We start from the raw sequence: 13,169 nt of genomic DNA, 5'->3' as shown, positions 1-13,169 counted from the left end.
TAAACTTCTGCCTAGCCCCCCTAAACATTTGTGATTAAGTGTAGGCTACACACATTCGTGTTCGCTTCAGTCTTGTTATAATCAGATTCAGAGTGTTCTCTGCACGTCAGAAACAGAGGACAGGGTGCGTGTGTGTTCATCTGAGCCTCATTGGTATTTCATTGCTCGTCAATGTCAGATTATTTGAGATGACCAATAAAATCAAAGTAGGCGGGCTTTATGTTCACAGACGCTGAGCGCGAATTTGAGCAGCACGACTGACGCTTCAGTTTACGGTCAGGTGCGAGTTAAGAAAATGTAGGCCTAAGTAGCTAAACTAAACAATTTATATTTGACAGTTTTTAGGTCATAAATGTTAAAATAATGACAGAAATAATTAGAAAACTAATACACTTTTGTCTAATTTCACCATTTAAAGCTGAAAATAGGCCTATATAACGTGTAATTATGTCATTGTGAGGGGACAAGAAACATTAACAAAGCCGTTTTCATAGGCACAAGATTAATAATGCATGTGTACATGTTGAGAATTAATACAATTTGTAGCCTTCAGTAAATTAAAGAAGTTCAGCTTTAGGAGGGGAAGAGACAGGGCAAGATCAGGAGACTGAGAGGAAAAGACAGAGTGATGGAGATGAGGAGAGAGCAGGTTTTAAATCTATTTCTTATCCTTTTTTGGCCTTCAAACGTCTTGAAATGCACATATCAGAGAAATAAAAATGTTTAACCCCATAACAACTTCAAATTTATGACCTCTTTGATTATAAAGCCCTGTCTACGGCCCTGTATTAGGCCTAGATGATCAATAATGAATGTGTACATATTGTGAATGAATTTAATAAACTTAGTTACCTAGCTTTCCTGGTAGCTTTGTCTGAGAAAATGATTCATAAATTAGTACAAATCAGTTGACCCTATGTTTACTTTCTTCACTGACAGACAAAAATGAAAAGCCTATATCAGTCAAAGCTCAGCTTTAGGAGGGGAAAAGACAGAGCAAGATAAAAACAAAGAGAAAAAGAGTGTGATGCTGATGAGGTGAGAAAAAAACAGCTGCCCGCACATGGTTTTAAAGCTATTGTTATCCAATTTTTTTGGCCTTCAAAACATCTTAAAATGCACATATGTAGATCAGAGAAATCAAAATTTTCTCGGGGGAGCATGCCCCCGAACCCCCCTATTACCTCACATTCGGCACCGCAGTGATTATAAAACCCTGCCATATGCATGTTACTGGATGAATGAATGTAACTAGTTAGCATTAGACCATAAACAAACTTTTTTTTTTCATACCCTCATTGGGGGCTGAGCCCCCCTAAAATGAAAATCCTAGAATCGCCCCTGCTGAACACACACACACACACTCGGCTGTGTTAATAATTTAATGACAGCAGGAGGAATATGAGTAGATTCAGAAATGAACCCAATGCTCTGCTCTCGCATTTACAGATTCATGAAATACAACAATGTCAATGCTCCTAAAACAGCTTCAGCAAAATTTTATTTCCTTTTCAATTATCTTTAATCTTGGATTGAAATGTTTTGGTGAGTAAACACACCCATCAGTATTTCTACAGCAGTGTGTTAGCAGATGTTCAGAAGAGACAATCAGATGGTTTCAGTGTGCTGCTGAGGTCAGTCAACATGATTTGTGATATTGATGTGAAACGAACACAGCTGTGAAACGAATCATACACACAGTGAGATTTGAGCATGATAATGGAGATTATGCTTAAGTCAGCTTCTTATATGAAGCTAGATATTAAACAATGCATAAATACTGGACTCTGTTAGATAACAAGATGTTAGTTGATTTGTGCTTTCATTTGCATAATTTCACATGATGAACTGATTTATACTAACAGTGCATCATGTTAGTTGAATCATTTATATTTGGTCACCACCTCTCTCTTTTTCTCTCAAACACACATATATTCTGACTGTCAAAGTATGCCATTTTATATATTATACTAAGGACGCTTAGACAAAACATTAAACATACATTTTTCCCAAAAATTACAGTATACAAAAAACCTGTGAGCTTCAGCAACTTAGTTTCATTCGCACTGGAGGAACCTATTCATAGTTCCTAGAACTAATGTCAGAAGTACCAGCTTTTTGGCATGTTCGCACTGCAGGAACTGGGAACAATTTTAGTTCTAGGAACTCTTTTTGGAGGAACTAATTTAGCTCCTACTTCAGAGTAAGGTCTAAACCAGCACTAAAGGAACTACCAGTGACGTAAGTGTTCACTGATTGGCCGAATGCATGCAAAACACCAGCACCCGCCATTTATAAAAAGCCGTGTACACAGATTATAGCCTATATATTTACTCCACGAAAACAGTGATAGATGGACCTCTCAACCTTTACACTAAAGAGAAAACTCACTCTGGTGACTAGTTCCTATAACTAAGTTCCTAGAGCCACTGACCTTTTTCATCGGAGGTGTTATGTGCCCAACATGTGGCAGGCAGAGTAAGACTTTCCACTTACAATCTACTGGCCATTCAGAACTTCTCTACTGTAGCTAAAACAATATCAGAAATAAACCACAGCTTGGTCACAAGTCACAGCTTACATTTAAAGATATTTAGTTCCCTTTCAAAGTGGAATTTGCACTGAACATGGTGTTGACGCTATGAGAACCATTCTCATGAGCCGGTGTCTGACGTGTACTAAATGCCAATCTTGATTGGCTACTGCCATCAGGTGATGTCACAGCCGCGCTGGCTGGATATATACGGGGGGCCTAGAGAACATATCATCAGCTTCTTTGTCTTCAGAAAGCCGTTTGTTTGTGTGTGCATGTGTAATAAATCACAAAAAAGAAAGAAAAAAAACAGAATGAGTGAATGCAGATTCAAGAAATGTGTGAGAGATATATCACACCAAACAACACGCATGATTTATGTATGATATGTCTCGGAGGGGAGCATGTAAGGTCAAGCCCATGAGGGTTGCCGTGATAATTTCACAGTGAGCAAGATTTACTCCTGTCTGGCTCTATTTACAGGTAACGGGAGTCAGGCGTCTACACTCCGCGGTTCGGGACCCGCTGTTGCCGAGGTAGTGCGGCGTCAACAATCATGGAGCTCGCAGATGGATCTGGCCTACGAGCTTGGGAGGGGTCTTTCCCTATCCCAATCCTCTGTCGTCAATTCCGAGACTCTCGCGCCGAATCCGGAAGCCTGCCCGCCGGCTTCTTCCAGCATGTTGCTTGGCTGCTCAAGTTCCGAGGAACTAGATGTGACGTGAGTTGAGGTGAGATGTTTAAATGAGCCCGCCTCCCCATCGTCATCTGCATATGGGGAATTACTGGATGTGATGACCCACGCCACCGCAAGATTGAGTTTAGACTAGACAGAGGGGAAACAGGAACACGCTCCAGGCAGGCTAGACCAGCGCTTCCTGGCGGCTCATAAATGTGTCCCCAGCGATTCTTCCATTTCTCCCAGATCTCAACACTTCACTTTTCATTTATGACCCCCCAGGAAGCCTCGCCCATGTGTTCCCTCCCAGCAAGTCCAACTATGCTAATGTAAAGGGGTTGAAGGAACACGGGTATATGAAGATCAAGTGGCATGGCATCTTCATGGAAGGCTCTAGCTTTGCCCTCAAAGCCATGCCAATTTACATCGAAACTTGTGGGTGAAGCGTACGCGGACGACGGGCCAAGTCGGCGGTGCCCTGCACACCATGGCGGTGTTGCAGGTGTACCAGACCAAAGTCCTGAAGGACGTTGATGCTGCGGGGGTGTGGCTCCAGACATGATCAAGGAGCTCTGCCACTGACCTTGGCCTCCGTGTGACCAAGCTTGCCCTCTCATGCCACCGGCCGCTCTCTTTCTGTTTTGGTCGGAACAGTCAGCAGCGTTTGAGCTCTACATTTCCCACCACAGACAGCGTCCTTCAGTCCCCCCTTCTGAGCCTGTCGATGGGCCCAGCTGGCGACAGGTGCAGAAAGCAAGTGTGGCCGCTAGGGCTCTGCCTCAGAAGTGTCGGGATCTGATTATTCGACGGGAGCCTGCAGATCACAACATCGGATAAACGAGCCACACTGGCCAAAAGGCGTAAGCGATTCTGTCAACACGACCGGGAGGGCCCACGCATCGTCGAATGGGTGAGCCCTGCAGGTAGTCGGAGGGTGTTTACGAGCGATTTCACCCATCCAACAATGTGGCTGGGCCAAATATTTTTCCTGGGCAATGGGGATACCGAGCTCTGTGAAAACTTTTTGCACTGTGAGGAGATGGGCGACTGGGATGCGAAAAATGGGGGTGAAAAAATAAAAAAATATCAAGCAGATGAATGAGGTAAGGGATTGCAAAGTTATTAGACAGAATCCAGCATTTGGCTTCTGATAGAGTGTCAAATATTTTGGGGCTGCTTTTGCAGGTGAAAGTTAGATGGATGGCAAAATAAAATGTTCTGGACCACCGTACCCCGAATAAATGCTATGAATCAGGGTGGCTGGGCATCCACCAGTAATCCTAACACTTTCTCTTCTATTCTATAAATAATTTTTCTTTTACTTTTAAATTTACTGCGTTAGATTAAACTGAGAAGGGTCATAGCACTTGCAAATTATTGTCCTACTGTTAGTTTAACTGCTTCTATAGTTCTCATTTGTAAGTTGCTTTGGATAAAAGCGTCTGCTAAATGAATAAATGTAAATGTAAAATGTAAATGTGAAGACGGCAGAGGAAAAAGGCAAAGATGGCTTAGCTTGCGCCGCTAGCTTGTGCCTCACACTAGGGCCTGCTGTTGGAGCTGGAGGAAAAGTGAAAGATTGGGAAGTTAAGGGGAGGTAAACATCATATGAGGCAGACATTGCGTTCTGAGGCGCCACGGCGGGCAGAGCCGCGGTATGGAGCTGAGCGGATGGGAAAGAAGAGCAATGATTTTCGGCTGCGGAATCCGGGGCGCGGCTCAGGCTTGCTGAAGGCCTAACGCCACAGCCTGACGCTCAAAGAGTGCTCAAGATTGCGCCTGAGTGAGATGGTGTCGTTGTGCGACGTGAATTCAGGGGCTTTGCTCGTGCGTTTTGTTACCTTAGGAGCTGGATTGAATCTAGGAGAGCGAACGACTGACTGTAAGGAGACGTAGATAAAAAAGACTCATCATCAGACGGGAATAATTCTAACTCGGACATAATCGCAATTGGGTGGGGCCAAATGCAGAAAAACTGTCTGAACATAGGTGAGTCGGCTACATATTTATAGGCCTCCTCTCATGCTGATTGGATAGATCATTTGAACGTGCTCCTCCCGAACTTTGTTATTAAAACATCATATACGGAGAATGAAGTGTATGCTCCTTTTATGTTCGCATAGGGTTGCCAGACATACAGTGCTCAGTGTATGAGTACACCCCAACAGATTTCTCAGAAAAATATCTTGCTTTTAAATTAACACTTTTTAGTGGATCCAATACAATGAAATATTTGTGCAAATCTGGTTCATTGGTTTTAAATTAGATCAGTCAGTACCAAAGGCAAAATTGGAACTATTCTAACAAAATAATTTAAGATCATGGTGCAAAAATGAGAGAAGTTGTAGAAAATCGTCAGGCAAGTTCAGCACAGTTGGCTAAATCATTAGAAGTCAAACTGGTGTGATCGTTTCCTGTGACACCATATGACGTACACTGCAGAGGACTGGCATGGACGGCTGTCTGGGTACCAGTAACGACATGAAAAGGAGAGGTACGCCAGGAGACGTTTAGTATTTATTTATTTATTTTTTAGTGTATTGTACTGTACAAGTACATCAAGGAGTAAAAAAATGTGCCAGTGTATCCATTGGTTGTGTCTTTTGTGTTCATCATGTGAAAAGGTTTGTGAGGGGGGAACCAAAAGCAACATAACTTACCAGGTTTGGAAATGTTGTTTTGAATTTATTGCACCAGTGTGTAAGACTATGTTGTAGTGTGTGTGTGTGTGTGTTTGTGAGGGGCTGTGTGTGATGCTGTCTGAGGGCAAAGTTTGGTTTTTCAGCAAGAGTGAATGGTTTTGAGTGTAGAGCTTCATTTTGAGCTGAAAATAGGATGTTTGGGGAATTGGGTGAGACGTTATGGATTTGTGTTTACTGTTTTGAGAATACGAGGCATAGTTTCAAGAAATGTGTTTAAGCAATCGACAAAAACTGTAATACTTGTATGGCTAAATATAACATAAATGATGTCTCTTACTAAAATATGTAGTAGAAAACCCATGAAAGATTAATGTTATTTTAAAAAATCCACATAATTTGATACATATTTTGGATAATAGGGGGGGCGCCATTTTAGGTGCGCAGTGCATTCTGGGTCGATGACGTCGAATGGTTGCACTCATGAGCTACTGGCGCTACCTGATGCTATTTTCACCGCAACAACTCAGGAAATGAAGTACTGATACGATGCACATTGTGCAGCTTTTGGTTGTAATTTTCAGTCGAAGGGCAACAAGAAATGCAAGTCTAGAAATCGTATACCATATATGATATGAGTGGATGTTTCTTCAGGGGCCCAGAATTGACTAGCTATGGCCCTGATGCTGACCACATCTGTCTGTGCTCAACAGAAGAAACTCGTTCTCAGATGAACTATTCCTTCAGAATCCATCTATTTGTTCTATCAAATTTCAGTTTGCTGCTGAGACCACACCCATTTATCGAAATGCTTTGTTGAGGTGAAATGATGTAATTATGACAAATGAACAGTACGCTGCATGTTAAACGCTTTCAGATAATTAATGATCACGATCTCGGATCAGCTTGACTTTCTGTCCCGAGGACATCCGTCTCTCCTCGTCTTCCTCTGCGGTGAAGGATGCGTGATGAATCTGTAATCGTTGTATTATTCCCAGCGGCTCTGAACAGACAATCACGCTCACGGCTCTAATGAATAGAGCCCCGATCATAATCATATCAATCAACCTTTAATATCAGCCACATGCCCAAGCACACAGCAGTGAGCGATGAGAGCGAGATCAGATCGATACACATCACGGCGGGCTGGTCGTCAGGGGCCCCGGGGCCACACACAGATATTACTGCTGCAGACACACACCAGGCCTTATTCTGACGCAGTCCACCGCCTCGACCATCATGAAATTAAAAGACCCAGGTGCCTTTATCTGATGCTTTAACACTGCGACAATTAAATACAGTTTTATCAACAACAAAAGAAAAAAAAGGTGAGATAGTGAAAATATTGTTGACCTTTTTCAGCTAACTAGCCAAACTTTACATCTTTGACCATAGAGGATTTACAGTGCCGCTGTACCAACAGGGAGATATGTAGATGATTTTATGTGTTTTACCCTCAACCTAAAATTAAACAAGAGGTTGTTTCTTTCAAAAACACATTAAAAGTATATAGAACAAATTAACAACATTTAGAAATACATCTTTAAAGCACCCACAGACTCCAGACGTACGTTCATGAAGAAGATGATGAAGATTACAGTTACAGCCCCATACTGACCTCTAGTGGAGTCAGTACAACTGTACATCAGTTCATATCAAAGATCCTCATCTATATGACATGATCAACACACACTTTAACAATACTCATGCTAATCTATCCACTTTGTGCAGGACCAGTTCAAGCATCCCTGCGACACACATCTATAGGCTCTATTGAGTAGTGTCAGTGTATATGAGGATGGTAACTGTGACAGGATGATTGACAGGCCGGTTTCAGTGACAGAAAGCATGTAACTATGCAACAAAGTGCGATTATGACGTGATGGCGCTCTATCCCAAAGCTTTCCTACTCTCCTGCTACACATTCAAAAGTGCATGATGATTATGGTGCAGTTTATTTATATTTCGCTTTCTCAGACCCAAAGCGCTTCACAGAGAATAAAGACGACAAAATACAATAAAAACAAAACAGAAACAACAATAGTACACTCAACAACAGTAAGCATCTTTAAAAAGATAACAGAAAGAGCCTGTCCACACACACACTTTAGTTTTAAAGTAGAAAAAGTAAGTCTGAAGAGAACAGGAGTCAGAAGAGCGGAGAGAGCGAGTTGGAGAAACTAAAGTACAAAGCTATGCCGAATGTGTTCAGACCAAGCTTTTTAAATCAGCACGTGCCTGTGCTGGAAATGCAGTGTGTGAAGAGCCGAGCAGTGGTGTAGTGTCGGCCAGTAATATACTGCAGTTTCTGGATATACATGGAGACCAGAATAAAGTGCATTACAATAATCTAGCCTCGGCGTGATAAAGGCCTTCCCACATCCGGCAGAGATAGAGAAGGTCGTAGTCTGGCAATATTTCTGAGATGGAAAAACTCATTTCAAGACCATTTTAATAAGGGCATCGAATGACAATTGCGAATGAAAAATAACAGCAAGGTTGCGCACTTCTGATGATGGAGACACCGAGTCAGAATCCGTGAACAAATGACTGCATTTGTGCAAAGCTGTCGGCATACCAACAAATAGAAGTTCGGCTTTAGATTCGTTAAGTTTAAGATAATTGTCATGAATCCACACTGTTATTTCTTCCAGGCTTTTTCTTCAGGAAAAGAGCATGTACATTTAGGTCACAGTATAAGTAGTTTGACTGGCATCACTGGCATGTAAACGTGTGTGTGGTCAAGTGTTCATGTGCCTAGGGTTACATGCAATACACTGCAAAAATCCATTTTCCATTTGTGCTGTATATGATATATATGAGTCAGCTAAAGGAGAAGCATCTGAAGCTTTGGAGTCACTGCCGTCTTCAACTGTACTAAACAAATAAACTGGGGGAAAAAGAGTGTGTGTGTGTGTGTGTTATGCTGCACTGTACAATAATGCCTGAACATCAGATCCATCTAGGGGTCATGTATGAGATAATCAGAATATCACATTCCAAAGTTTTCATCGGCCCCGTCCACACTACTGATGAGACCTTTTGCTACGTTTGCACCTCCCTTCCACACTAAAACGGCAAAAACAGAGACCCAAAACGGAGAAGTTTAGAAACGCTGCCGACCCGTTTTTCGTTTTGAATCTCCGGAGGGCGTTTTAGTGTAGACGGGTCAAAACGGAGGACTTTAGAAACGATGACGTAGTAGAGGCTCACGCTCGGCTCTATGATTGGGTGTCATCAGTCATGGCGTATATCTTTGCTAGCAGCTGTTGTACAAGTAAATTCTGCATTTTACAACGCTATAACTGCCTACATGTGCCGGAGTCAAGCTATTATTCCAGCGATCTGTGACGATTCCCGTGTGCAGCGGCGGCGTTGACCGTACATGAGGTTGTTTGCATGCTGGCCGTCCTTGGCGTCACGCTGTGCTGGCATCCTGTTTCCCCACACATCACAGATTTTCACGCGGTGCTCAACAATTAAAAATGAATCTCTCATGATACGTTCTCTTTTACCGTTGTGCGTCCTGAATGCATTCAGTTCTGCTCGTAGATTTAGAGCCCTTTGCTAAATCTGTGATGGTTTAGCATTTAGAAAAATAAGAGATGAATATTAAATACACTACTGTTAAAAAGTTTGGCGTCAGTCATTTTTTTTAAAGAAATGAATACTTCACTTTTTTCCTAAGAAACATAATATTACAGTTTTCATGTAGATTTTAAACAACTCAACAGTTTTCGTTTTTTACATACATACAGTAATGGCTGCTGAAAATTCAGCTTTACCATCTTATAATTAAATTACATTTTAAAATGTATTAAAATAGAAAACAGTTATATTAATAGTAATAATATTGTACATTATTACTGTTTTTCTGTATTTTTGATCATATAAATGCAGCCTTGGTGAGCATTAGACTTCTTTCACCCCAAACTTTTGATGGTAGTGTATGTATTTTAACTACATTTTCTTTTATATTTTTACTTTTCTATTTCTTTGTTATATTTAGATTTTTAAAATACATCTCTTTATTTCATAAGATATTATTAAAGTACTAAATTTACAAGTACATTTAAAATGTTAAAGTTAATTTGCACAAATTTTCTTGTTAATACATTCTCTTTGTGTATTGCTTTCTTAAAGGGATACTCCACCCAAAAATGAAAATTCTGTCATCATTTACTCACCCTCAAGTTGTTCCAAACCTGTATGAGTTTCTTTCTTCTGCTGAACACAAAGGAAGATATTTTGAAGAAACGATTGGATGTATTGCATCTATCAATGAAGTTGTGTTTACACCGGCACGCGCATGCCCAGTGTTGGTGAATGGTCACATGATCCGCGTTTTCAGTCGTTTTAATGTGGACGGAGATCAATTCTAATACGCAGCTAAAACGCTGGTGTGGACGGAGATCGTATTCGTTTTAATTATCCGTTTCTAAACTAAAACGCAGTAGTGTGGATGGGGCCTCTGGCAGCTTGTAGAATTTCCTCAGGATTCAAAAAGCCACAACATGCAACGAATGTTCAAACTCAATAAGAAACGTCAGAGCATGTCGCGTTACTCTTCACACACCTCAGACCAAAGCAGATGAACACACCAAGCAATGGCAATTTCTAAACTGTTTCGAAACACTTCTAAATGTCTCCGGTTGGCCGCTGGCGATCTCTGTCAACCCATGAATCATGAGGAGTCACTGGGAACCAGTGAACAAGTGTCTGTGGGGTTTATCATCTTATTAGATGATTAGATAATTGCATTTGAAAGATTCTACTTTCAATAAAAAAATGTGCAATAGATTTGTAAAAGGTGTTTTTATGCATGTTTGGTCATGTTTTTGATGCATTTACAGTGTTCTGGCCACTAGGGGTCCGCGTGGAGACGGGTGTGGGTTCGACACAATACGGCACATTTGCTTCCACTGTTTCAGTGCGATCTGCCCACCACTAAACACACCGATCTGAACTAAACGGACACACAACACCTCAACCTCCTACACCACCCAACGAATCCCAGTCCTGGAGATCCCCCGTCCTGCTGGGATCCACTCCTGTGAGGAGCAAGAGTCCTGCTTCAGGCGTGTTTGATCAGGGCTGGATCTCAGACACAGGACTGGGCCTCCATGATCTACACACCAGGCTTTAGAAGAGAAGAGAGGGCGGGGCTTACGGGGGTGCTGCCATCTGATAGGGTGGCCATGCTGAGGGAGGAGCTCATCGGAGAGAAAGGGGAGGGGCTTCTCTTCTCCAGGATATCCTGAGTCTGCAGGAACTCCCGCCAGTCATGCTGCATTCTGACAGGTGACGCATGAGGAACGCATAATAACACACCCATCACAGATAGCAATATCATACAGAACTATTAATAATACAATAGCAATAATGACACACTATAATTGATTAAAAAGCAATTACTGATAACAAAGGAAAACCAATATTACTGATAGCGAAGTGATAGCAATAATCACTGATAACACTGCCATATACATTATTGCCTATGACAATGGAATATATATAAATACAGATGGCAATGTGATACTGATAATTAGCTATGGCAGCGTGATATCTCAGATGAATGATGATCAGTATAATCAGGAAGTTATGGTGATATTGACTCACATCAGCACTGTGGTGTCCAGTGTGTTCACCGTGATGTTATTCTCCACGTCTGTCGCCATCTGGTGGCTGAAACACACACACACACACACACACACTTTACTGTAGGGTATAATGGGGCTAAAGGCACACCTTAAGAAAAAAGTGCTTTTCACTATTCCCCATAGTGTATGATTGTAGGAAAAAATATGTTTGTATTAAAAATTTTAACATAAAAATCGTATAAATGACATGAGGTGGCGATCGAGGTCTTTTACCCCACAGACATGCACACGGGGTAAAAGACAGAATTAATACAAATACTTCAGCTAAAATAATATGTTTTTAATAATGTCTAAGTTAATACTTGATCAAAACAATCACTTTAGCAAAGTTTGGACAATTTTCAGTTTATTTTGATAAATAAAAGAATTCATTTTTGTTCAGTAAATATACTGTCATTAAAATATGTTAATATAAAAATATATTTAAAAAAATTATTTTAAAAAGTAAAGATTCTGAAAGTATTGAAGGAGATCCCATTAAATATTTCATTTAGATTTACAGTAGTAACAATAAATTATATTTTATTGACTGATATGATTAATATCAGATTTTTAAATATGATGGTTTCATCATAAATATGGTGATTATGTCTAAGATGCACACCCAACTTAATATATGATATTTACCATCTGAATCTGAGCAAGGCTGGATTTCCCGGTAACGGTGTCTCTTGGCGCGCTGCGGAGACTAAAGGTATAACTCAACTAAAGCTATAGTATTTCTAAGCGTGTTAATTATTGTGCCTTTTACCCCGAATACTATCCTTTATATTCTTCCTTTATTGAAAAACTGTTGCTTTAATTACCTTGAACAAAAAATGAAAATCATTAACAAGACCTTTGTCTCAAAAAATATAGTTTTGACAGTTTATTAAATAGTTTCAGCGATTCTCATTTGCAGAATCAGATTAGCTCTGCCGTCCGCCATCACGTCACGGATCAGACACATTTCCACGTGCATCTTGAAAAGCGGATGTTTCGGTGCCATCTAGTGATTAGAGGAAAATAACATCAAATACCTCCTTTAAAATAAATGTGTTTAGTGAGGAGCGAGGAAACGCCAGTCTGATTATTGAGAAGCACACACTGTTTCTTTTACACAAGTTCTGAAGCGTGAAACATATATCACGAGTTCATCAGCAGTGCTGTAGTGTTGAGGAAGCTCATCTTGGTCATTATACTGAATAGTTTCAGTCTGAGCGTGGATGTGTGTTTAGAGATGTGCTTATGGTGTGTGTCGTAGCACTCGTATCTGTAAGCGGAGTAGGGTGTGTGTGACATGTTTCGGTCCTGAGACTTTCACAGAAGATATATGTAAAAGAAATGTTTTAAATATTTAGACCCCTTCTATTATTGATTGTTATCAGAGTGTGAAGAGAGTCTCAAATACGGTTGAAAACACACATCACTTAGTTGTTCTGATTCAACAATCTTTGGTAGTTGCCACCAGGAATTAATTAGCATGTAATTAGCATTAGCGTGCTTTTCATCCCACCGATCGGGATTAAACTACTGGGATAAACTGTTAGAAAGCTGGTCTGTGATATATTTCTCTTCGAGATACACGAAACGGCTCTGTTTTTCACTGCGATGACGGAGAACAAAACCTGTTCTGTAACATTTGAGCCTACAGCCACCCCTGCACACACCCCAGAGCT

At 40.9% G+C, this 13,169-nt stretch overlaps 1 protein-coding gene across 2 annotated transcripts in view; it reads right to left on the bottom strand.

Moving 5' to 3' along the window:
* The window catches only part of schip1 (schwannomin interacting protein 1), a 200,022-nt gene extending 188,877 nt beyond the window's left edge, over positions 1 to 11,145 (bottom strand). For both annotated transcript variants that reach the window (XM_056267982.1, XM_056267983.1), the window contains exon 1: positions 11,022 to 11,145. In XM_056267982.1, the coding sequence (XP_056123957.1) occupies positions 11,022 to 11,144 (123 nt within the window). In that variant the 5' untranslated portion in view covers position 11,145. The remainder of the gene's footprint in view (positions 1 to 11,021) is intronic.
* Between the last annotated feature and the right edge of the window lie 2,024 nt (positions 11,146 to 13,169).

Source organism: Rhinichthys klamathensis, unplaced genomic scaffold (assembly GCF_029890125.1).
Source record: "Rhinichthys klamathensis goyatoka isolate OS25496 unplaced genomic scaffold, OSU_Roscu_1.1 h1tg000267l_1, whole genome shotgun sequence".
NCBI classification, from domain to species: domain Eukaryota; kingdom Metazoa; phylum Chordata; class Actinopteri; order Cypriniformes; family Leuciscidae; genus Rhinichthys; species Rhinichthys klamathensis.
Note: the sequence above shows the minus strand (reverse complement) of the source record. Positions and strands in the feature narration are given on the sequence as shown.